At 35.1% G+C, this 26,171-nt stretch overlaps 1 protein-coding gene across 1 annotated transcript in view; it reads left to right on the top strand.

Moving 5' to 3' along the window:
- LOC149555208 (nucleolar complex-associated protein 2-like) overlaps window positions 1–20,976 on the top strand; it is a 135,372-nt gene extending 114,396 nt beyond the window's left edge. Inside the window, 4 exon segments of the mRNA XM_089829290.1 lie at window positions 20,035–20,129; window positions 20,242–20,379; window positions 20,597–20,868; window positions 20,871–20,976. Coding sequence (XP_089685416.1) covers window positions 20,035–20,129; window positions 20,242–20,379; window positions 20,597–20,868; window positions 20,871–20,926 — 561 coding nt within the window. The 3' untranslated portion in view covers window positions 20,927–20,976.
- Window positions 20,977–26,171: the final 5,195 nt, after the last annotated feature.

Below are 26,171 nucleotides of genomic sequence, written 5' to 3'. Positions count from 1 at the left end.
TGATTAGACTGAACTGTTATTTATATTCCATTTGATATGAAAGAGGAAAACTATATAGATATCACATATTGCAACTGATAAATCTTAGTTACCGACTCACGCTCCTTGGCGGGAGCAGATCCAGAGGCTTCCTGCCAGATGCATGGGGATGCCTCCTAGAGGCATCCACGTGCATTCGGATGCTTGGTAGGTGCTTCCGGCTAGCACCCTGGCACCCATAGGGCATCCAGTTGCTTTTAGACGCCTCCAAGAGCCCAAGCCCAAAAGACATTTTTCAATGACTTTTGACATGTGCAAATAAGAGTTTTTTATATATTTATTGCTCCTAAACCCTAAAATGGCCTTAAAAGAGGCCATTCATCCATTCTTAATCTCATTTTGTTTGCAGGTAGACTGTCTTTTCATTTGGTATCCATTTCAGCATTTTGAAGGCAAGGTGAATATTTTCGAAGAGGATTGTTCGTAGGGCAAGTGATAACTTCCACAAAGGAGTTTTAAACATCCAAGGTAAGCATTCGATCCAACTCTCGAGTCTAAATGATTTTTTTGATATTTTGATGATTTTTTTCAAGTTTGTGAGTAAAATTTTCAAGTTTTTTCATTTAGCTATGTATTTTAGTAGTTTTGTATCATTTTTTTGCACTTGTATGCTTGATGTTCATAGTTTTTTTCTAATTTATATTTATTTAATTTCTTATTATAGCAAGAAATTCGATTGTATTGTGCAAGAATGGTCGCTGCTGGTAGTCAAAGATCAGTGGGAGGGCAAGGAACCTATAGTTTCAAAATTGATGTAGGATCTCCTTTATGTAGACATACAACAAGATACTCATAAGTTTTAGAGGTGGCTCATATCGTTGGAAAAGTAATTATTGTTAAAGTAACAAAGGAAAACAATCAATAACTCTTATTCTCGGGTCAAACTTCATTTTGTGGGTCCTTCTGGCCAAGGAATGGCAATGTGCTAAGGCATAAATGGTAAGGGGATGTCTAATGTACAAATAACTTCATATGAAAAAGAACAAGAAGCTTCTGATAATTTTGTTAAAAGATTAAAGAAAGGTTTTTATCAACCTGCACCTGGAAAGAAAACAATGCAATTACCCATGGAACCAATTGTATCCTCTAAACATCCATTCTTGCAAGTACCTATATTGGGAGTGAAAGAGGTAGAAGTAGAAACTACCACTCACAAAAGAGCTCCATTGTGCACCACATTTAAATTGGAGGCTAGAGAGCTTGCTGATCAAGTCATTGCACATTGGCTCTATGCTGCTGATCTTCCTTTCAACTTGGCGAGATCACCATATTGGAAGGAAATTGTGGCAGCCATAAATAAAGCACTGGCTGATTACCATATAAAAATTCATGGAAAACTTTGATTGTTTCTATTGTTTCGAATGTATGGAAAGCTATGAAAAACTGACCATTGATTAATGTGATTGTAATGTCACCCAACGTGGTAGTGTTTTTGAAGGCAGTTGATTGTGAAGGGGAAGTGAAATATTCATTTCCTAAACTCTCATTGATGCCATGGAGATGGTAGGTGTGAGCATGTGGTCCAGGTGATTACAAACAATGCTAAAAATAGTGGGGGTACAGGTGCTTTGGTTGAGGGCCGATATGATCATCGTTTTTGGACACTATGCATCGCACAACAAATTGGCACTCAAATAGATTGGGTGAAGCAAACTTGCCAAGAGGGGGAGGAAATGTAAGTGTTTGCGATGAACCAACACTAGTCATAATTGATATTTAAATCATTCTCCAAATTGGAGTTGTTGAAGGAAATTGTAATTATTGAATTTTATTTATTTATTTAATTTGAATAAATTTTATGTCATATTCAATTATCAAATTGTTTATAACATTGCTAAATATTTATTGACTTTGTTATTGTTATGATTGACATATTGTGGCCTAAATTTGATTTGCATCTCATACTATTGTTATGAGATGACTTGTCAAGGTACAAGGGCCATTAAGCCAAATGGTTAATTCTAGCCAGTGGGGTACACAGAAGGCTCTGAATTCAATGAGGGCACAAAAGATCAAGGCATTGATCTTGGATGACGACAGGCTTGTGTGCAAAGTTGTATTAGATTTCATGGACCCTGTCATGATTATGCTCCGCTTTGTTGATACAAATTTGCCTTGTTTGGGGGATGTCTATGATTGCATGGACACAATGGTAGAGAATGTAAAACTTTCTATACAAACACATGAGAATGACCCCACACATGTAAAGCCTTTTGCAATCAGCTAGAAACACCTCCTTGCATATGTCTTATCTCCAAGGTACTATAGTGAGGAACCACTTGCTATGCCAGATAGAGTAACACAATATGCAAATGATGAAGTTACTTGTGGGTGCTACAAAGCTTTTGCAAGACTCTTTGTGGATGATGACATTCAAAAAAATGTTAGGATATTTGGCTTATTTTCTTTGAGAGCAAAACTTAGTCCAATTCCAATAAAGGAACAATGTGATATGGGCACTGTCACATGTTGATACCTCTATGGTCAACCATTTAAGCATCTACAAAATTTTGCAATCAAAATGCTCTCATAATTTTTTTTTGTTTCTGTTTACCACTTGTATTCTACGATTCTTTAAATTGCTTTTTATTTTTATGTTTTAGTTTAATTTCGTAATTGTGAACATTGTCCACGTTGCAAGTTCTTCTGCTACTAAATCGAACTGGAGCACATACTCCTTTATCCACAAAGTAAAATGTAAGCGATTGGGCTCAAAAAAACTGAAGACTTGGTTTACATTCATACAATCTTGCGTCTTCTATCATGTAAGGAGGATCATTACAAGGAAGGGGCAGCCAAGCTTTGGGATGTAGAACTTGAGTTTGTGAACATGGATGCAATGATTCAAGTTCTTACTATAATCACAGATGATAATGTTAAGTTTTATGCTGAGAAATTAGATAAACAACATAAGAAAAATAAATAAATTGTACAGAACACAAAAGATTTATCCTTGGAAAACCCTTCCACTTGAAGGGGAAAACATAGCCACACTAGCAAAATATCTCTTTTGATGATAAAAATGTATGAGTACAAGGCTTTTCACTTGATTGATTTACAATATACCAAGCAATCATATAAATAGATTGCATAAGACTCTTCATCTTACACATGAAGGTCTCTTTGAGTCCCAAACGTAAGACCCTTCATATTTCCACATATTCAATATTTCACATTTCCATTCGCATGCCTCTTCGCATGACGAATGACACGTCTTTCTGCATAATATTAACTTAAATTTAGTCACAAATATCTCTTGTAATTGAAGCTGACCATAATGGTCATAACAAACATATTTTCATTTTATAAGAGCAGAGATAAAGATCTCTATTGTAGCTACAAACTTCAACACTCCCTCTTAGCAAGAGAGATCTCTTTAACGAGGCAGGCACACATAGTTGCAAGAAATGTCAATTATATATTCTTATAACATAACATTTGTTATCTCAACATAACGTAATTCACCATAATTGCTTCATAAACACATAAAATTAGAGTCATGGAGTCATACACATGACTTTCATCACACCTACTCGTAGAGGGTGATCCATCATGTTTCCTCGTGGAGGGTAGAACAAGGGCTTTTATCTCAAAGCTTCTCCAAGAGAAGGATACATTTTCACCATGCCTACTTGAAGAGGGTGGTTCACCATACCTACTCACAGAGTGTGGAACGAGGACTTGCACCTCAAGCTTCTCCCAGAGAAGAATGCATTGCCACCATGCATATTTGCAGAGGGTGGAATGAGAGCTTTCACCTCAAAATTCTCTCAGAGAAGAATGTATTTCCACCATGCCTACTTATAGAGGTTGGTCTAACATACCTACTTGCAGAGGGTCGAACAAGGACTTTCATCTCAAACTTCTCCTAGAGAAGAATGCATTGATAGACATGACTCTATCTGAGATACATATTAATCTTTTGACCTCCTTTGTGCAAGGTTGCCTATGATGGTCAATCAAATTCCCTCTGAATGAAGATTCCCTCTCAGCTGGGGCAACATTCTCACTGTTTCGATTAACATAATAAAATAGAGTTTATTCGAAAACAAACAAGCAGTTACACTGGTACACGAGCTTGTTGTTACTTCATAGAAGGATTTGATACTCCGCTTCTGCACTCAAGCTCCTTCTAAATGTAATCACCTCCTCTTAGAAAAAGTGATCTCATGATAGCTCGAGTCTTCCTTCTTCAGCCTCTAACCATGAAGATAATGAGAACACCTCAAAAAAATTGAACTTTTGCAATCAATGATTGTTGCAGGAAATTGTGCAACCCAGACACATTAACCAGATTTCCAAACTTCAACAACACAAGAATTTCCTAGATTGTCCAGATAAATATTTCTCTCATGAATAAAATCAATCAAATAGCATGATTTGACTGATGCAAAAGAAGCTGATTCTAGTATTGATCCTCCATAAGATTATGGGCTTGAGAATTCACCTCTTACATGTCGCTCAATTTAAAAAAAAAAAAAAAAAAACCCAAGACAGGACCTTCTACATGTCCTCCATAACACGTATCCTAGCATTATAATTTTGTATGAGCCTCCAACAATCTCTTACAAGATTCGTTACATCGCCAAGCATCCCTCATTTCCCTTTGGTATGTCTTGCAACCATTCAAGAGAGATCACTAAAAGTACATAGAATCAACTTATCCTAAAGAGAAATATAGAGAACAGTGTCTCAGCTTGTGATTTACTAATCTGAACCACAGTTTCTTGACTATATTGAGAGTCCTTGACAACTCATACAATACAAGACTCTTGGTCATTGTATCAATGACATCCTAAATTGATCTGAGAGCATATAACTAGTTCAAAGAATATAAATCTTGATTACATGTATTCCAAAGATTCCTTCAGATAACCTTATCTCACCTAAAAATTGTCACCCAACACTGTTAGACTTAAAACACACAGACTCTCTAAGAGTTTGCAGCCACATTAAAGTAATGCAGAGCTTCAAAATATCTCTGTAAAATGCATTCATTCACATGTTCATTGCAAGTGTTGTGTGAGATGAAATGGGAATAGAATAAATGCCCAAACAAAACTTGCACACACATAATAATTTGACCCATTCGAAGAGATGAATGATTGAGATTATAGAAGATTAATGCTTGGCTGTGAACATCTATATAGAATCTAGATAGATGATGTCGGCAAGTAGATTGCCAAGTTGGTTAAAGATTCCAGAATCTTCAAAACATCGTAAACTTCTATTACACAATCTTCTGCAACTTGAACCACCCAACAACGCCTGACAATCATAAGGTGCATGCACAACCTCAGAATGAGCGGTTGATTTTGAAAGATCATCAAACATATACTTTAAACATAAGATGAGAAAATAAGAAGATAGTGCTAAAGCAAAAAGTATATAAAATATCCTTTCAGATTTTTTAGAATCGATATCAACTTACCAAAAAGAATGTTACACATGCTATGGACAAGAGGAGAGAAATAAAGAAAGAGTGATGTTACGAATCATTTACGCTCCCGACAACAGCAAGATGACAGTACATATCATTCATTGTTAAAGAAAAACAATAAAAACTTGAGCCAAGATAGTATATCGCCCAAAATCAATACCTCTCTAGAAATAAGAAAAGTCCACTATATACACAATGAGGTGGAAATAGGAAGATGGCCACGACATATGCAAGCACATAAATGGAAGTCAAGGTGTTTTTATTATTCTCAACATACCTTTTGATTATGAGCGGACATGAAAAACATCAAGCATATCCATGTCACCCTTGTACAATAGAAATGTGAACATGAATTGCACATTGAGATCTCCAATAGAAAAGGCATTTTCTACGATCCAATAGTTTTCTTAGATCCCTCTGAATCTCATCATACGACACTCTGAACTCATTATTTTGTTGTTATCGAACTAGGCTCGATAAAGTCATTTGGTAACTTCTAGCGCTTCTGCCGATTTGTGATGATATTATTTGTAGACGATACAGATATCCCTTCTACAAATTATTAGCCTTGACATATGGTTTATCCACATCAAATATATGTGCAAACATAGCCTCTAGCACTGAGTATTCATTAGTGTGATTTTACAAAGCCTCTTTTTTTGGGAAAAATAGAATGGAGATTGAAAAACAGAAACCAATTGAAATATTCAAATACTCCAATAGATAACATTAGGAACCGACCAATCTACTCTGAATCATTACCCTTATCTAACCTGACTCTGATACCATGTTAAGTTTTATTCCCATAAATTAGATAAACAACATAAGAAAACTAAAGAAAATGTATAGAAGACGCAAAAGATTTATCATGGGAAAACCCTTCTACTTGAAGGGAAAAACCCAACCACACTAGCAAAATATCTCTTTTATTTATGATAGAAATGTATGAGAACAAGGGATTTTATCTCAAAGCTTCTCCAAGAGAAGGATACATTTCCACCATGCCTACATGGAGAGGGTGGTTCACCGTACCTACTTACAGAGTGTGGATTGAGGACTTTCACCTCAAACTTCTCCTAGAGAAGAATGCGTTGCCACCATGCATATTTGCAAAAGGTGGAACGAGGGCTTTCACCTCAAACTTTTCCTAGAGAAGAATGTATTTCCACCATGCCTACTCACAGAGGTTGGTACACCATACCTACTTGCAAAGGTTAGAACAAGGGCTTTCATCTCAAACTTCTCCCAGAGAAGAATGCATTGTTAGACATGACTCTATCTGAGATACATATTAATCTTTTGACCTCCTTTGTGCAAGGTTGCTTGTGATGGTCAATCAAACTCCCTTTGAATGAAGATTCCTGCTCAGCTGGGGCAACATTCTCACTGTTTTGATTAACATAACAAAATAGAGTTTACTCCAAACCAAACAAGCAGTTACACTGATACATGAGCTGCTTGTTACTTCACAAAAGGATTTGATACTCTGCTTCTGCACTCAAGCTCCTTCTAAATGTCATCACCACCTCTTAGAAAAAGTGATCTCATTATAGCCCGAGTCTTCCTTCTTCAGCCTCCAGCCATGAAGATAATGAGAACACCTTAGAAAAAATGAACTTTTGAAATCAATGATTGTTGCAGGAAACTGTGCAATCCAGATAGAACAACCAGATTTCTAAACATCAACAACACAAGAATTTCCCAGATTGTCCATATAAAGATTTTTCTCATAAATAAAATCAATCAAATAGCACGATCCAACTGATACAAAAGAAGCTGATTCCGGTATTGATCCTCCATAATATTATGTGCCTGAGAATTCACCTCCTACATGCCACTCAATTTCAAAGAAAAAAGGCAGAGACCCTTCTACATGTCCTCCATAACATCTATACCGATCTTAAAATAATTTTATATGAGCCTCCAGTAATCTCTTTCAAGATTCGTTAGACCACCAAATATTCCCCATTTCCCTTTGGTATGTTCTGCAGCCATTCAAGAGAGATCACTAAAAGTTCATAGAATCAACTTATCCTGAAGCGAAATATAGAGAACAATGCAAAGGGCATATATTATTCACTCTTCTGTATGAACTTAAATGAATTAACTACATAAATTCATAAGCAATATTCAAAGGTATAATTAAGAAGTACTTATTTTTTACTATTAAGAAATACTTATGCATACTAGAAGCACCCAGCTTAGGTAATTTTCTATTTCAAGATCCATATCCTTTCCAACAGCCTTAAAAACAAAACAAAATATAAGCAGCCAATACTTATCTTTTTATTGTCATCTGACTGTTATCATTCTTATGCAAACAATACACTGAGTTCTGAAGCAGCAGGACTGTCATTCTGCACCTCGTTTGAACAAGAACATAACAGAATTGAAATTTCCTGATGGTGAAGCAAGCACTCTCCCTCTGAATACAAAGAAATCTTCATCTCATTGCTTTGCTCTGTGGTTAGCATCCTTGCAAATAATGAACTCAAATTTGACCAGAAAAAGTTACAAACACTACTCAAGCCAGGAATCAAGGTTTTAAGTATATGTATATATATGCACACTGTCTCAGACTGATTTACTAATCTGAATCGCAGTTTTTGACTGTATTGGGAGTCCTTGACAACTCATACAATACAGGACTCCTGCTCATTGTATCAATGACATCCTAAATTGATCTGAGAGCATATAACAGTTAACAACTAGTTCGATGAATATGAATCCTGATGACATGTATTCCAAAGATTCCTTAAAATATCCTTATATCACCTGAAATTTGTCGCCCAGCACTGTCAGACATAAAACACAAACAATTGATTAAGACTCACCGTCTAGACTTTCTAAGAGTATGCAGCCACGTTAAAGTAATGCAGAGCTTCAAATTATCTATGTAAAATGCATTCATTCACACGTTTGTTGCAATTGTCGTGTGAGATTAAATGGGAATAGAATAAATGCCCAGATAAAACTTGCTAAATAATTTGACCCCCTCAAAGAGATGAATGATTGAGATTACTGAAGATTTAATGCTTGGCTGCAAACATCTATATAGACAGATGATGTTGGCAACTAGGTTACCAAGTTGGATAAAGATTCCAGAGTCTTCAATACACCATAAACTTCTCTTATGCACAACCTTCTGCAACTTGAATCACCCAATGATGCCCGACAATCATAAGGTGCATGCACAACCTTAGGCTGAGCAGTCAATTTTGAAAGTCCATCCAACGTATACGTTAAACATAATGTGAGAAAACAAGAATATAATGCTAAAGAAAAAAGTATATGAAATATCCTTTCAAATTTTTTAGAATTGAGATCAGCTTACTGAAAAGAACATTACACATGCTACAGACAAGATGAGAGAAATAAAGAAAGACTGATGTTATGAACCATTCACACTCCCGACAATAGCACAGTGACGTTACATATCATTCATCGTTGAAGAAAAACACTAAAACCTGAGCCAAGACAGTATATCGCCCAAAATCAAGACCTCTTCAGAAATAACAAAAGTCCACTGTATACACAATGAGGTGGAAATAGGAAGATGGCCACAACATATGCAAGCACACAAATGGAAGGCAAGGTGTACTCATCATTCTCAACATACCTTTCAAATATCAGCGGGCACGAAAAACATCAAGCATATCCATGTTGCCCATGTACAACAAAAACGTGAACATGAATTGCACATTGAGATCGTGGACATATACATATATGATATGGTTTATAATCTTTTTGAATACTCAATTATTAGTTATTTGAATTTAAATTTGAAAATGTATTGGAAATATGGACCAATGAGTTTGACTCACAAACTACATAGTTAAATCCTGATAACAATATTACAATATGACTTGCTGTGGAAAATATCTCCTACTTATTAATGTATCATACTATCAAATGTTTTAATTTTGTACCTATCCATCCATCCATCCATCCACCCAACCACCACCCACCCATCCATCTATTCATCTATTCATCAATCTATCTATTCATATATCTATCTATCCATCAGTCCATCCACCCACTCACTCACCCATCCATCTATCCATTCATCCATCTATCTATCCATCCATCTATCCATCAATCTATCTATCCATATATCCATCCATTAACCTATCCTTCCATTCATCCATCCATCCACCCATCCATCCATCTATCTATCTATCTATCTACCAATCCATCCATCTATCAATTCATCGATCCATCTATCCATCCATCCATCCATCCATCCATCCATCTTTCCATCTATCTATTTGTCTATTCATCCATCTATCTATCCATCCATCCATCCATCTATCCATGTATCCATCCATCAATCCATCGATCTATCTATCTATCCATCAATCCATCCGCTTCCCCCCAAAAAAGCTCTCTCACATTCGCACACCTGATTCTTGCATCCACATTCAGATCCACACCCAAATTGATAACTTAGATATATTCACACACACATTGTTATTCTTGCTATTATATAGTAGATATAATGATTCCTATAAACTTTAATCCAATTTATTTTTCTGTTATGGAGGGAAATAAGTTATATGAGGAATGCAATTTCATGTCTTCTTTTCCAATGCTCTAGATTTTGTGCTAGAGGTACGATTCCAAGCATAGTTTAAAAACTCAGACTCGACAATGATTAGGGTGACTCAATTTTTTTTTAAAAGTTGAGACTCACCAAAGACCTCGAGAGAAATTCAGCAATTACTTGGCATATTTATCAAACATTTCAATATATATAATTTTTTAAATATTCTTAAAATATTGAAGTAGAACATATTACTTATTCCATTTTCCATCATATATAAATCAACATTAAATACCATTTGCATTTATCTACATATTAGTGGTGATAACTTATAAGTTATTATGTATACTACTTTAAAAATATTGATATAACAATTGCTTTTTGTTGTTACCCATTACCACAACATTCAAACGGCAAGAGTAGGCAGGAAGATGGGTTCTAGAGGTGCTATGGTTTCTTTCGCAAAAGGAGGTGCTATAAATGGAGAGAATATTGAGGTGGATGTAGCAGGTTTTTCTATGGAGAGGGAGTGGTTGCTTTTCGTCTTTTAAGTGTTCCTTTGCAATTGTCATAGGTTTTGGTTTCATTTGTCTTGAAGCAGTCTTGCTCTCTTGTTTTGCTGGTTTCCTTTTTTGGCATTTTAGGTGGTGTCTCTTGGTTGTTGGTGCGAGTGAACTTCTTGGGTATTTGGGTCTCGGAGGGACCTAGGAGCAAAAAATGACACCCATCATTCAACCTCATAGCACCACTTGGGGTTGCCACTACTTGGTTGAAACTTAGGTACTACTTGCATCCCTTATATGTACTCTATCTTAATGGGCATGTAGAATTCCCATAAGGCTTTCTCCAAAAACCTATCCCTATTTATGAAGTACCATGGGAGATCATATAAGGCATCTTGAGCTTGTTCACAAAGCCTAAGAGCATGAAATGACACGTTCCATTTAGCGTCCCATACCCACTTGAGATTACCACTAGTTGAGTGGACCCTTATGCTAATTGCATTCCTCAAATGCCCTATCTCCCCTCCACAATGAAATGGTTGATTGGACAAAAGTTTAAAAGGAATCTTCATCATCATTATACATGCCTTCTTCATTATTAATTATGCACACATTAGAGCAATAGATTATCTACATTTATTTGTACTTCCTACCAAATGGAAGACACATAATAGATCTTCCAATTTATATTGCAATGCATTATACTCACACCAAAGATGGGAAAATCACAAACTACTCGCCGAGTAGTTAAAACTCGCAGGTTGAGGGCGAGTTTTTAGAATAACTCGCCAAAAATTTGCCTATTATTCAGCAAGTTTTTGAAAAAAGCTCTCACTAGTGTTCCTTTCAGCATCTAAAAGCAAAATAACATAATTTTTGAAGCTCATTTCTTATTTGTGGGAGGATTTAGTCATTTATTCAGCTCAAAGGGAGGAGGATTTATACAAATATAACATTATGTATAAGCTTATACTTTAAGTTATATTTGCATAAATACTATTAGGATGTTTTAGATAGGTTTCAGCTTTATAGGAGTTGAAGTGCAAATTCTAGATTTTGAGGGTTTTCAAAAAATTCCAGGCTTAGCCAAATTTCAGGATTTAGCATGCCTTCAACATTGTTATTTCCCACAACCTTTCTTGGCTATTTGAGGATAAATTGAAGTTGGAACAAGGATTTTCTAATGATTCTAATTCATTTTCTCACAAATCACTTGGTTTCAATTCTATATTTCTAAGTCTTGACCATAGTAACACGGGGATGCGTCCCCCCACCGTTTTGCCACATGCACCGAGGTGAGGACACACCGAGGACTCTAGTCTCCTGTCCCCAATGACACCACCAGATTCCACCACCTCCGCCGAGGATGGGGGGACGTCCTGGTGTTAACTATTTGCTGATTTGACTATTTATGTTCAATGTTCGATGTTCCAATTCAATGCAATCTTTAAGTATGTACTCTTAGACGTTTTTATATCTTATATTGCACTAAATCTTTTCATAACGAGCATTTTAAGTACTATATATGTATAGTATTTACAACCTCTCCGTCCCTGTGCCATCCCCAAATTAAGGTCCCTTTGTCCCGCTGTCCTGAAAACTTGTCTCTCTATTCTCCCATCCCCTTGTCCCCCAGGGCGGTGTAGCTATGGTTTGGACAGACTTGGCTTAACTACTTGCTCACACCCAAGACAAGCATTACTTTCTAGCAGGCCAAAGTTACTCAAACTCACTCTCAGACTATTTTGCTATGATGTATTTACTTCTAGTTTCATAGAAACTATTTGCTATGATGTTTTTACTTCTACTTTTATAGAAAGTAACTGCAATGATCTATTTACTTCTAATTTTATAAAAACTATTTATAATTTTGCTTCCTGCCATCAACATTCAACATGAGAATGCGATTTTGTACCAACTTTGCATTTTAAAATATCCAAACTCTGCTTGTTTCTTTTGTGTCCTCATTAATTAATTCAGTGAATGCATCTTCTCATTAAATTTTGCAAAACAAATGTATTTTTAATCAAATTTAATCTATTTTTTAGGTTCCTGAGTTTTTCCGCAAGTTTGTTTTTAACTGGCTGAATTTAACCCGAGTTTTTTTTTCCGGCGGGGGGAGCTTGGGGAGTTTTTACCGATTGAGGGTTTTCCATCTGTGCCTCACACTATAATATTTGAATATATGGATGGCTGTTTACTGTATTAATTCTGAGTCTGCCTCTTCCTCGATTGAATGTTTTTTTCTACTTCTTTGATCTGCAGATTCTACCTTCCAAATCTTCTCAGCAAAATATATATTCTTGTATGTGATAATAAATGTTAATGTCAGCTCTAGATATATTCTAGTCTTCTGTAATATTATTTCTTGGTCACCTGTAATAATATTCCTTGATCTCTCCTTATATCCGTCATGGTGGAGTGGACAGTAACAACCCTATTAGCATAACACCCTTTACATGGGATGCACCCTGTTGGCTTGAAGTACATGGCATGCCAAAAGTTTAACTTGTTTAATTATACGCCTGTCCTTTTTATTAATTATAAATTTTGGTTGGCCCTTAATAGATTTATGGATGTTTATTACCACTAGGTTGGTATCTGTTTTGCCGATAAATGTATTTGCTATCCTTGATTGCCCCCCTATATTGAATGCTGGCATTATATCCTTTTCCTGAGTTTGGTATAAAGAAGGGCTATGATATTTTTTAGATTGGCAGGCATAACAATTTTTTATTTTTCCTTTATTCGTCACCCTTAATAGATTTATGGATGTTTATTATACCTGGTTTGGAACCTGCTTCGCTGATAAAAGTATTTTCTATCCTAGATTGCCCTCCTATACTAAATGTTGGCATTACATCCTTTGTCCGAGTTTGCTATAAAAAAGGGCTGTGATTGTTTTAGATTGGCGGCCGTGACAAATTTTCTTTATCTTTTATTCGTGAGTTGGCCCCCCTTTCATTTAATCGCTCAGACTTTATAATGCTACAATTTGTCACTTATAAAACCCTAATCTCAGGCAGGGGCATGACATTCAAGTAACATGAGGGTTCATTCGAGTTGGTTAACACTGGATGGGGCTGGGAGGCTGAATGTCAAGTGCCATTCCGTGCTCCTAAGCTTGATGGACATGCTTGAGGCGCCTTATATGATCTCCCACGGTGCTTCATGATGTGGTTTAGTTTATTAGGGAAAGCTTTAATGGAATCTCAGATTTACATTAAAAATATTTTATGATGATCAAAATTCTATTTTTAACATTGTTGAATTATATGTTGATTTATTTTCAATAAATAACTTGGTTGTAGACTTAAATCAAGATATTAAGTTGACAATGTACACCCCAAGCATAATCCATACCCCGTTTTTGAATTCTAGAGCAAAAGAGTCCTAAAAGGGAACATAACACATCGTGGTCCATTTTCATTTCTCATAGAGAAGTTTGGACAATTTACTCCAATAAAACCCTAGGATGAAAACTTTGAGTGTAGATCAGTTTTGGAGGGATTCTTCTTAGCCAGTTCTAGTGAATTCAATCAAGGTTGACCAAATTTTGGAAACAATTGTTATTAAAATAACCTTCATGTTTCTTTTTAATGCTCACTATTATATCTTATTATATCTCTGTAAATATTAGAATGTTTCTAATATTTAGGTGTAGTCTAGAATAGAATGTTTCTATTCTATTCGACTCCCCTCTTTGTATATATAGATCAGTTTGATCTCTGATTAATTCATTCAAGTATTCCGCCGTTTACATTTGTAACATGGTATCAGAGCTAGGGTTTAAACCCTCTGTGCAAATCGATTGAAAAATTGTGTCTTCAGCTACTGGCGTTCTTGGAAACCCGTAGCTTAGTCTGTAAGTCACAAATCTGAAGGTCGTTTTTTCAAATCTATTCACATCCAGATCTCAAAAAGTGGGAATTTTTTGGTTGTTTTTTTCAAAAACAGTTCTGTCTATCCTTGTTGGATATTCTGCTCGCGTTTCAGCTGCTGGGTTTTGTTGTTTTTTTCACCTGCAAACATCTTTTTTCTGCCTTTTTGACCTTTTTTGGCCGCCGACTGTTATTCTGCTCGAAACCCTAGTTTTTGACTTTGGAAAAATTTTCTGAGCACATATTCTTGGTGGGTTTTTTGAAATCTCAAATGGGTCTTCATCAGATTTTTGTGGGTGCCTTGTTTTTTGTGCCTCGATTTTCGAGCCAACGGATTTGGATTTCGACAACATTTTATTTCTAGGTTTTTCGAGCTCTTTTCTGGTTACTTCTCCAATTTTTCTGGGTCTTTCATTTTCTCACCTCGAAGTTTGTGCCATTTGAAATATTCACATATTATAAGCATCTGTATCAGCAGCATCAAAAGTTGGACTCAATTAAACAGCACGCCAATGCTGCCCAACACTCAGAGCAGAAAGAATCTATCTACAATGCCTTTATGGCCAGCATACCTGCAAATCATGTGAAATCTTTTGCTTGGTACATCGATTTTGGTGCCTCCCGACATTTCACTCATAGGCGTGATTGGTTTGTTGAATTCACTCCCTATTCTGACTCAGTAATCTCTGGAGGCGGTGAAGAATACAATATTGTCGGCAAGGGCAATGTTCAGATTCAGTTTGGAGGAAGAAGACTCATGTTTCTCAATGTATGTTATGTTCCTGGCATGAAACATAATCTTCTGTCTGTTAGTCAAATTATGAAGCACTCTCCTCAGTTGGATGTTGTTTTCAGTGGAAATAAGTGTTTGATTATTGATCGTGTTTCCCGCACTACCCTTGCTTTCGGTCTTGAGGATCATGGTATTTATAGGCTTGTAGATTCAGGCGATTCCCTTGAGCATGCCTTCATCGCCGAATCATCCGCTCTCAGCAGTCTCTGGCATCAGCGATACAATCATCTGAACATTCAATATCTAGCACAACTTGCTCGAGATAATTTAGTCCATGGCCTACCTAATATTCAGACCCAGAACCATCGCGTTTGCGGAGCTTGCCAAGCAGGGAAGCAACATAGGACACCATTTAAGAATGGTGAATCATGGCGGGCATACAGAGTACTCCAGCTAGTCCATGCTGATGTATGTGGTCCTATGAATACTCCTTCTATTACTGGGAACAGGTATTTTTTACTCTTTGTGGATGATTTCAGTCGCAAAATGTGGGTATATTTTCTTAAGCAAAAATCAGATGCCTTTCTTGTATTTCAACAATTTAAAGCTCTAGTAGAAAAAGAGTCTGGTTCCTCCATCCGTACTCTTAGGACCGATAATGGGGGGGAATTCTGTTCTTCTGCTTCCTCTGCCTTTTGTACTACTCATGGCATTAGACGTCAGTTCACCACACCTCACACCCCTCAGCAAAATGGTGTTGTAGAGCGTCGAAACCGTACCATCACAGAAATGGCTAGGACTATGCTAGAACATAGAAATGTTCCCAGAAAATATTGGGCAGAAGCAGTATCCACAGCTGTCTACCTTCTTAACCGGTCACCCACCCTTGCAGTTAATCATAAGACTCCTGAGGAAGCCTGGTCTGGTCGCAAACCTAGGATCAACCATTTGAAAGTTTTTGGCTCTCTGGCATATGTATGGATTCTTGATGCCAAACGCACTAAGTTGGATTCCAAAAGCCAGAAACTTATGTTTACAAGATACAGTCACACACATAAGGCCTACGGACTGATTGATGTAAATACTGATCGTTTAATCTTCAGTCGTGATGTTGTGTTTGATGAGGAATTTGGACCATTTCCGCTCTCTGACCCCCCACCACATTCCGAGATTCAGTCTTCAGCAATCTCTGACTTGGGTTCTTCTATTTTATATGAGTCATCTGATGCTACTGATACACCACCTCAGTCACTTCTAGATAATACAACTCCTGCTCCTGCTTCTCATCCAGCTATTCCGTCAGCATCTGATATTGGCTCCTCGACTCTTCGGCCAAAATGGTGGGCTCAAACGATTAGTGATCTTCGTCCTGATGAACTCATTGAGGGTAGAACCTCCAGAAATAAGAGCCTTCAGCACAACACAGTTAATATAGCTCTTATGGCCAACATCCACAGTATCCCTGAGCCCCAGATATATGCAGAGGCCAAAGGAATTCCAGAATGGGAACAAGCAATGGATTCTGAGCTTCAGAGTCTTCAAAAGAACCACACTTGGGTTCTTTCAGATCTCCCTCCTGGGAAGAAACCCATTAGCTGTAAATGGGTCTATAAGGTCAAGTACCATGCAGATGGTACCTTGGACAAATACAAAGTTAGACTTGTTGCTCGAGGATTCACCCAGCGCGAAGGCATTGATTATGAGGAGACATTTGCACCGACAACCAAGATGAGCACTATTCGCATTCTTCTTGCAATATCAGCTCAGTATGGTTGGAAAGTTCATCAGATGGATGTGAAGAGCGCCTTTCTCAATGGTGAATTACAGGAAGAAGTCTACATGACGCAGCCCCTAGGTTTTAAGGTTGCCGGTTCAGAACACAAAGTATGTAGACTCCAGAAGGCCCTCTATGGTCTTAAACAGGCCCCTAGGGCTTGGTACATAAAGATTGATCATTACTTGGTTGCTCAAGGATTTCAGCGTAGTCCATTAGACAGTAATCTATATATTAAACACTCTGGTAATGATATTCTTTTTCTTGTTGTCTATGTGGATGATTTGATCATTACTGGAAATTCAGAACATTTGATTTCAGAAATCAAACAGGATCTATGCAGAACTTTTGATATGACAGATCTCGGATTGCTTCATTATTGTTTAGGTATTGAGGTTTGGCAGATTGACAATAGTATTTTTTTGCCCCAGTCCAAGTATGCCAGAAGTTTGCTTGATAGGTTTCGAATGCAGGATTGCAAATCTGCCTCCACTCCAATGGAGATTGGTCTGAAATTGTCCGCACAATCATTTTCTCCTCCTGTAGATGAAACACTCTTCAGGCAGCTAGTAGGTAGTCTCATCTACCATACTACTACTAGACCTGATCTCAGTTTTGCAGTCAGCTACATCTCACGGTTCATGACAAACCCCAAGACTGATCATTGGATTGCAGCGAAACGTGTATTACGCTATGTACATGGTACTTTAGATTATGGTCTTCTTTACACAAGGAGTACTACTCCTCAGCTCAGTGGATTCACTGATTCCGATTGGGCGGGCTCAGTTGATGATAGGAAATCTACTTCTGGCTATGTGTTTAGTATCGGATCTGCAGCAGTTACTTGGACCAGTAAGAAGCAACAAGCACATGCACTCTCCTCTACAGAAGCAGAATATAGAGGAGCTGTCAAGGCAGCTTGTGAAGCAATTTGGCTCCGGCAGATGCTTGCAGATATGCATATTCCTCAAGCAGGTTCGACTTCTTTGTTTTCAGACAATCAGGGCGTACTCAAACTTGCCAAGAACCCAGTGTTTCATGAACGAACCAAGCACATAGAGCTTCATTGCCATTACATCCGACAATTAGTAGAAGATGGATCTATTCAGTTACGCTATGTTCCTACCTCAGAGCAATCAACAGATATTTTCACTAAACCCCTTGGTCCTGACAAGTTTGTTAAATTCAGGGGATCTATTGGTGTAGTAAATAGATTGAGCATTAAGGGGGGGTATTAAAATAACCTTCATGTTTCTTTTTAATGCTCACTATTATATCTTATTATATCTCTATAAATATTAGAATGTTTCTAATATTTAGGTGTAGTCTAGAATAGAATGTTTCTATTCTATTCGACTCCCCTCTTTTTATATATAGATCAGTTTGATCTCTGATTAATTCATTCAAGTATTCCGCCGTTTACATTTGTAACAATTGTTGATTTAAAATTGTAATTAAAAATCTCAATTTTGGAGATTTTGGGAATTTTATGTCCAGATTTTGTTGAAGATGATTTCTAGTATGCCACAGAAAAGGAAAGGATGCGGTGTCTTAAAATTGATAATAAAATTCTACTGTAGCTGCCATTTTTGAGAGATCACGTTGAATCAAGTTTTCAAAGTTTGGCATTAAGAAATTCATGGAACACTTTTGCAAAATTAGCCCCTTTAAAAACTAGAACAAACCCTATTTTGGTGTTTATGCCCTACAAATTAGACTTCAATATAGAGGTTGCTTGTGCACTAGGAGGGTTTATGGGAAACATGTTGACTATTATTGTGGGCAAACTAAAAACACATAGGATTTCTTTGTTGAAGGAAAGTTTACAAATTAAAAATGGGAGTATTTTGAGTCGACAACTAGTAGCATGAAGCCATTCAAGCTCTTATATGAAGGAAAGAAGTTTGCTGCCATATAGCATCAGAGAACATCCATTCTAGTTCCAGGTTGCAACATTTTCAGAGCTTGCAGGTTGTCAGGTCTATCTCTGCAGAACTGGTGAAATACAATGGACAACAAATGTATTTGTCTACAGTATTGGAAACAACAATCAGGTTAAATTTCATGTAGTCATTTAATTAAAGATTGGATTAATATCTCATTTGTAAATGAAAATGGAATGGTCTGTTATGTGCTATTAATTAATCTTATTAAATATTCATTTTGAAGTATGAGTTTTTTGTTTCTATCAAATAATTGCAAAAAGTGCAACCATATTAACCCAGCACATTACAGTTGTATCAAAGCCACATATCCTGCTAGCTTGTAGGAGTTTGAACAACTTTGTGCAATCAGAAAAGATTATATGCCACAGTTTTCACTTTTGGCAAGCACTTGTTTTGCCCCTCACATATTTTTTGTCCACACCCAATTATATGTCATAGTTGGCTTTCACTCAACTACGTGAGCTCTTGAATTTGAATCCTGCACTCAACTTGAATTAGTGGCCATTTCGAATTTGAATGCTGCACTGAACTACAAATTTGTATGTATCAACTAATAAATAAATGTTCAAAACAAAGAATGATACTTAAAAATAAAAATCTTGAATCTTGTTTTTAAGATTTTTTTTTTGAAATTTTAAAGAAAAAATCTTGTAGTTCATTAACAAATTGAAAGAATATGTAACACTACTTATCTTATATCAACAGATGTCCTTTGTGCAAATTAGATTCATCCCATTCAAGAAAAACAGCAATTTTCCAAAATGCAAATATTTTGATTTTGTCAAATGTTCTTGTGCTCTTTTTTGTAACTTCGAGTGTTTTAAGTTAAATCCCAACTTTTTTGTTTTGCCAATTTTTTCCCTAGAGGATACTATGCTGCTATGGATATTATTTGTCTATATATGAGCATTTGACTGTAACTAGATCATGCACCGGAGTAGAGGTATTTGTAATGATGTATTTCTATCTCAACAGAAGTCCAGTTCCCTGATTTTTTACTTTCTCTGGGGACTGCGCTTCTTGTAGCATCCCTCTTTTATTAATATAATTACCTGAACTTCGCCTCAAATAAATGTGTACACTACAAAACTTTTACAATTGTTGTTGTCATCTTGTTTCTCTCACTTTGATTGAATTTGATATCATAACCTTTTCAATATTCTGTATATTGGTAGGCGGATAAGAAAGCTGGTGCAAGTCCCTTGTCACAATACCTTATTATTCTGCAACAAAGGTCAGAGCAAAGAAAAGCAAATCTACGAGAATCCAGGTTGGTCAGGTTATTGTGCATTGCATTATTGATTATTCTCTATGTTAATATTTTTGTAAGAACTACATGAACTAATTCCGAATCATTAACAAGCACTTTCTTTTGTCAACAGTGTTAATATTGTGGATGACAAAAGTACACGCCTAACAAAGGATATTTCTAGAGCTAGTGATGAAAGTGATCATGATGATATTGAAGATGGAGCTATAGTATTCAGCAAGAATTGGCTGCCTGAAAAGAAGTCAAATAAGTAAGCTCAATTACCTTGGACATGGATTATATTGTTCAAGTTGTTGCTGACTGATTCATTATCCTCCTCATTTTTCTTTCTCAATTATTATTTTGGTTAAAGAGAAACAAAACAGATTTTGAGCTCTGATTTAGGTCCAAGAGAAAATATTTGCTAAAATTTATAGCTGGAATGACAGCCACAATATTTAAATTTCTCTTGTTAAAAACTGTCTCAGAGATGTTGCTTCCGACTCCAAAATGCCCCACAAGTCCCATTCACATGATGAAGCAGCAGTTGGAGAGGATGACATTGTAGAAACTCTGGAATTTTCTTCAGATGAAGATGATGGTAAAGCTTATGAAGATGATTCTGCACGTGAAGGTTGTGAAGATGATAGTGAAGAAGATCTTGAAGATGATTGTCACCCTCCCAAACACCAGACTGGAAAGAACATAAAGACGATTGATAATTTACAAAAAACAGCAAAGCGACATAAAAAATTTAAAAAAAAGGGGAAAAAAAGAGTTCCCAAAAGAAACAGCAATTTTATCAAGAGAGGTCTTAACGATATGAATTATATAAATTAAAGGATACACTCGACAGTTTAATTGTGTTTCCCAGTTTCAAATTGTCACCTATTTTCAACTGAACAGAGATCCATTCAGAGTTAAGTGTAGCGATGTCAGAGAAATTACACTAGTGATCAACAAAGAGTTGATTATTACATGCACACCCAACATTAAATTTGTGATTCTGATAATGAGTAAATGCTTCAGCAGTTTGTTATGTAATTAACACAAAATGCATGGTTTATGCCAATGTGCTGACTTGAAAGAGAGTAAACAATCTAATTCTTCAGGTAAACAATTATCTAGAATGTCTGTCTCAATATATTTTAGTTTCCTTTAGTTGTATCCTACATATATGGCTTTTATTCAGAGCCTACACTGAATCCTCATATGTGTTTCTCATACGGGCTTTGTTAGTTATATTTGTGATCCAGGTATCCAAATGTAAGTTTTTACTTTCAGCAACCTTTTGATAAATGCTATAATCAGAAAATTCAAGTTCCCAACTTAGAAAATGCAAATGATGGAAGCTTCTGTTGTATGTGAGCTGTATGCTTTGCATGTCAATTTACCCTTGTAGATTAAACAGCCAAACTAGCGGGTTTTCCAACTTATGGTTTATAAATTGTACCCTTTGTTTTGTTCAACCACTTGCAGTTTCCTATACTTTCGTATCTACGAATAATCTCGGGTGAATACATTTAAAATACAAGCAAGAAATTTCCATTTTATTGTGGTCGGTTGAAACTTGAGATAATACTGTAAGTATTATTTTTCCTGCCCCTTTCTCCAAACTGGCGTTCCAAGGTAAATAAAAATGTTATTGTGGGAGTGTCGTTAATTAATTTCTATTGCGTTCAAGATTCTGTTAGCATTATTTTTTAATTTGTAAATGCTTTTGTATGTAGCTTATTTTTCATAAACATTTTGGATCGCTCCATGATACATTTTCATCCTCATCTTGATAATGAATCACAAATTGTAATCCAATATGTTGATTCAAAAAAAATAAAATGTAGTTCTTCTCTTGGAGCACTACAAATTCATCACAAGGATGGGGAAATCATGTCTTAATCATTGTTTCTTATGTATTGTTATATCAATAGTTTTTTCTTCATTTGGTATCACAGTTGGGTTTTCTTAATTAAAGTGTCAAATTATGAACAATGCCCCTTATATAACCTAAACTGTTATGGTTGTCATAACCATCAACTTATCTTTTTTGGTAATTCTTTGAGTTCATGATATCTTTTACTGCTTGGTTGCCTAGTGTATCTAGATATATTTCTGTATTTTATTCTCTTGGAAACTCTTATTTTTAAATGTTCTTTTTTGGTAATTCTTTGAGTTCATGATATCTTTTACTGCTTGGTTGCCTAGTGTATCTAGATATATTTCTGTATTTTATTCTCTTGGAAACTCTTATTTTTAAATGTTTTAAAGGATTTCTAGACTGAGATGCTTGGAGCAATTCACTAAATTCCTTCTTTTATCTTCATTCTTTCGAAATGATCTAAATTCCAATGTTCTAATTTATTTTATGTCATTTCTAGTCTACTAGCTTGATCTAAAACAAACGTTGTTATTCTATACATGGATTATTTTCTCCATGGGTTATTATGACCTTGAGTTATTTTGTCCTTAGATTATTATGACAGGATTATTGTGTCTAAGGTTACTTTGGTTGAATTCCTTTATTCATATTGAGAAACTTACACAGCTCCCATTTCTTTAATAAATTCCAAGACAACCCCCTAAATTTACAGTTGCATGTAAATATATGTATGCATCACCTTCCATTATTATTATTCTTGTCCTCATTGCTCCTCTGAAATATATATGCATATATAGTGAATATTGTTTGGGGGTGGCTCACCCATTTTGTACCCATCCTCACGTGATACTCCCTACAGCTCTCGCTTGGAGGTATCCATTTGCTATTTGCTGTTCTGACAAGAACACACTCCACATCCGACTTTATTTCTACGGGTCTTCCCATGGTAGCAGTAACTATTTACTTCATTGTCCGCGGTAACTCCTATTTCTCTTCCATGTCAGTTCCTGCATTGACGGGTCAGACCAATGAATGGTTTCTCTTTATAATTGATTTTCATCCTTTTATTTTTGCCCGCCGCTACATGGTTGACATCGAGATTGGTTATTATCGTAAGAATTCAACACATGTCATCGTTGTCTTGTTCATATCATCGCCATCTTGTTCATTATCGTTGCTTCCTCTAATATTTTTTTCACACTCCACTGATAATTTATTGAATCCAATCAATACTGGTGTACACAACATTGTCTCATAATATGACCCATCAACGCACCATACATCTCTAACATACTCTCAGAAAATAAATGGAATTATTTTGATTGTTGAGCATAGTCAATACAAGCCCTCTTTTGCCTCCTATTGAACACGTTTATAGTATTCGACAAGCCATCGAAATGGGTAGTCAGTTTTCTGAGTAGTTTCGAACCGTTTGGAATGGTTTGGAATTATAAACATTAAATAATCACTTATCATTTTGATTATTGAATGATAACCCAATAAAAACAAGAGTTCAAGGAGAGCTTGAGTCACTACTTTATATAAGAGTCCCTAGTGAAATATTTATAGATGTTTTAATGATATCTATGTATATAGTATTCGCAAAAATAGGTAGTTGGCATTGCACAACGCACATTCTAAAGAAAAATTAATTAGAAAATAGTGAAAAATAAAATAAAATTTTACATTATATAGAAAGGTAAGATAAGTTAAAATTTAATTGTAAAAATAGTTAAGAGTAAATTCCTTGAAAATAAGAGTAAAACTTTCTACCATAATATATTTAAAAAACTAATTACTATCACATTTGTTTTAAAATTAAATTTTACACTTACTCTATTAATAGAAACTTATGAGTTTTACAATAATTTGAAACAAAATTTAAATTTAAATTTGTGATTTAAAAATAATAATTCAATAACATCGTTAATTAAAAATAAATTAAGAGTAATTAATTTTTTTTCAAAAGGTAAGATTTTAAATTACATATATTTCTATTTTGAAAATTGTAATAATTTACAAATATTTATTTAATATCAGCTTTGCATGATACTACTTGATTACACTTAAAATACCTTTTCTAAAAATGCTTATTGAAAGCCCTAGCCCAATTTTCTTTAAAGCATATTCAAAAACACGTGGCATTTTTATTATTATCTTAAAATATAACCATTTCAAAAGACCGATTGATGTGGCCGTCGATTTTAAAACATTTTAAAGCCAATTGCCAGATATATATATTTTCCCCAAATTTTGAAGAGTGCAATTGAAGTTGGCTGGTTAGCCCTAGATCTGACACCATTTTGACCCAACTATGATTTGAGAAAGGAAAAAATATAGCTTCTGGACATGCTAGACAAATTCCCAATACAAGTTGTGGGGATTGATTTGCATTAATTGAAAAATTGGAACAATGACAGAAACATGGATAAATTCCATTAAAAAAATTGTAACAACAATTCCGACCAATATAGAGGAAAAGAAAAGAATTTATAGTTTCTAGAATTTAAGATTCAACCATATAGAGGACAAGTGTACTTGGCATTTTAAAAATAAAATAATTTATACAATAAATATTCAAGCAATAAATACTTGTCATCATTACGTTTTATTTCCTTAATTTTTTTCATTCAAAAATAAAAATAACCCTTAGCAAAAATGGTTACAGCTAGACAAGAGCCTACAACACAATGGTAACTTGTGAGCCTCTCATTTAGGAGGTCTTTGGTTCAAGTCTACTCAAGCTAACACATACAAATAATTAATTACAACAAATAATTATAACGAATCTAGACTTCGGTCTATTATTGATCTTGGTCACCTGTATATATAGGCAGGGACTAACAAATGTTAATCAAACCACCTGAATCTGCATATCGTCTTTGCCATCTTTAATAAATTTTAGTGACAGATGATATAACTAGCTCTCGATTGCTTGCATAGCCTTTGCTTTTAATCCCGACATATTAAGCATCAAGTGCATATCATAAAACCCAATAAGGACAAATTTTCAACCACATTTATTATTATTATTTCCATTTTTGCGAGTTATCATCATTTAAGGACATTTTAATTACGTTTTATGTTTTCATGTGTTATCGTCATTGGAGGACATTCATTCCAATATCATCACAATCGCCATATGAAACCTATAAATCATATTTAGTAGTTGCAAATAGATATATTGGAGACCCCCGTTTGTTTTAATATCAAGCGCCTTTTACCTGTTTATTTCTGATCATAATTTGATATTATATCGTTGATTATACATGTGTTTTATTTTTCTATCCTTCATTATCTTTCATTTGCAGTCTGATTTTGATACGATGATGTGAAAGGGACAAGCTAATCTTCAGATAAAATGCACTAATACCAACAAAGTCAAATCTTTTTTTTTCCAGATTCATGAAAATGCAGTGATTTTTTTCCAATTTTGTTGTTGTTTTCGACTAAAAACTATGAAGATTGTGAAGATCAAATACTGAAATTTTTAGATAAATCTATGCTGTTTTCAACTTTTTGAAAATTGGTCAACTGTACAATTGTCCGAGAGGATAGCTGGTCTGATGTGAAATGATCCCTGCAAATGTAATATCATCGCCTATAACTTATGTGTTTTCCAAAGGTAATGATGTCTCTGAATTTATATTGTGGATGAGACAAAGAGAACCATGTAATCATTAACATTAGATTAATATAATGCCAATTGATTATATATATATATATATATATATATATATATATATATATATATATATATATATATATATATATATATATATATATATATAGGTTTTATGTCTCCAAATTACCTCAACTTTCAAGAATAAGTCTACATAAGCATAAATGACACCTTATTGCTCCAAGAAGTTCACAGGGAAAATAATTTATACTTTTCTAACATTGATTCAGAATAACTTTGAGCCCTATTACTTTGCAATTTTCAAAAAAAAAAAAAAAAAAGATTTATAAAACACACTCAATCAATTAGTTAAACAATGGATATTTATGCAAAAATTAATGCCCTTCCACTTGATATCATTACATTTTAGTTAATTATTTAATTACTTATTGACTATTAATTTCAACAAATAATAATAAATTAAAACATGATTAAAAATAAATAAGAAAACTAAGTAATTCAATAATATTGTTTTAATAAATATTAGTAAAGGGAATTCACCAAT

The sequence above is a fragment of the Cupressus sempervirens genome, chromosome 5 (assembly GCF_028749045.1).
Source record: "Cupressus sempervirens isolate cs-2001-9-10 chromosome 5, ASM2874904v1, whole genome shotgun sequence".
Taxonomy (NCBI): Eukaryota; Viridiplantae; Streptophyta; class Pinopsida; order Cupressales; family Cupressaceae; genus Cupressus; species Cupressus sempervirens.
The sequence above is the reverse complement of the archived record's forward strand: the minus strand, read 5'-3'. Positions and strand labels throughout refer to the sequence as shown.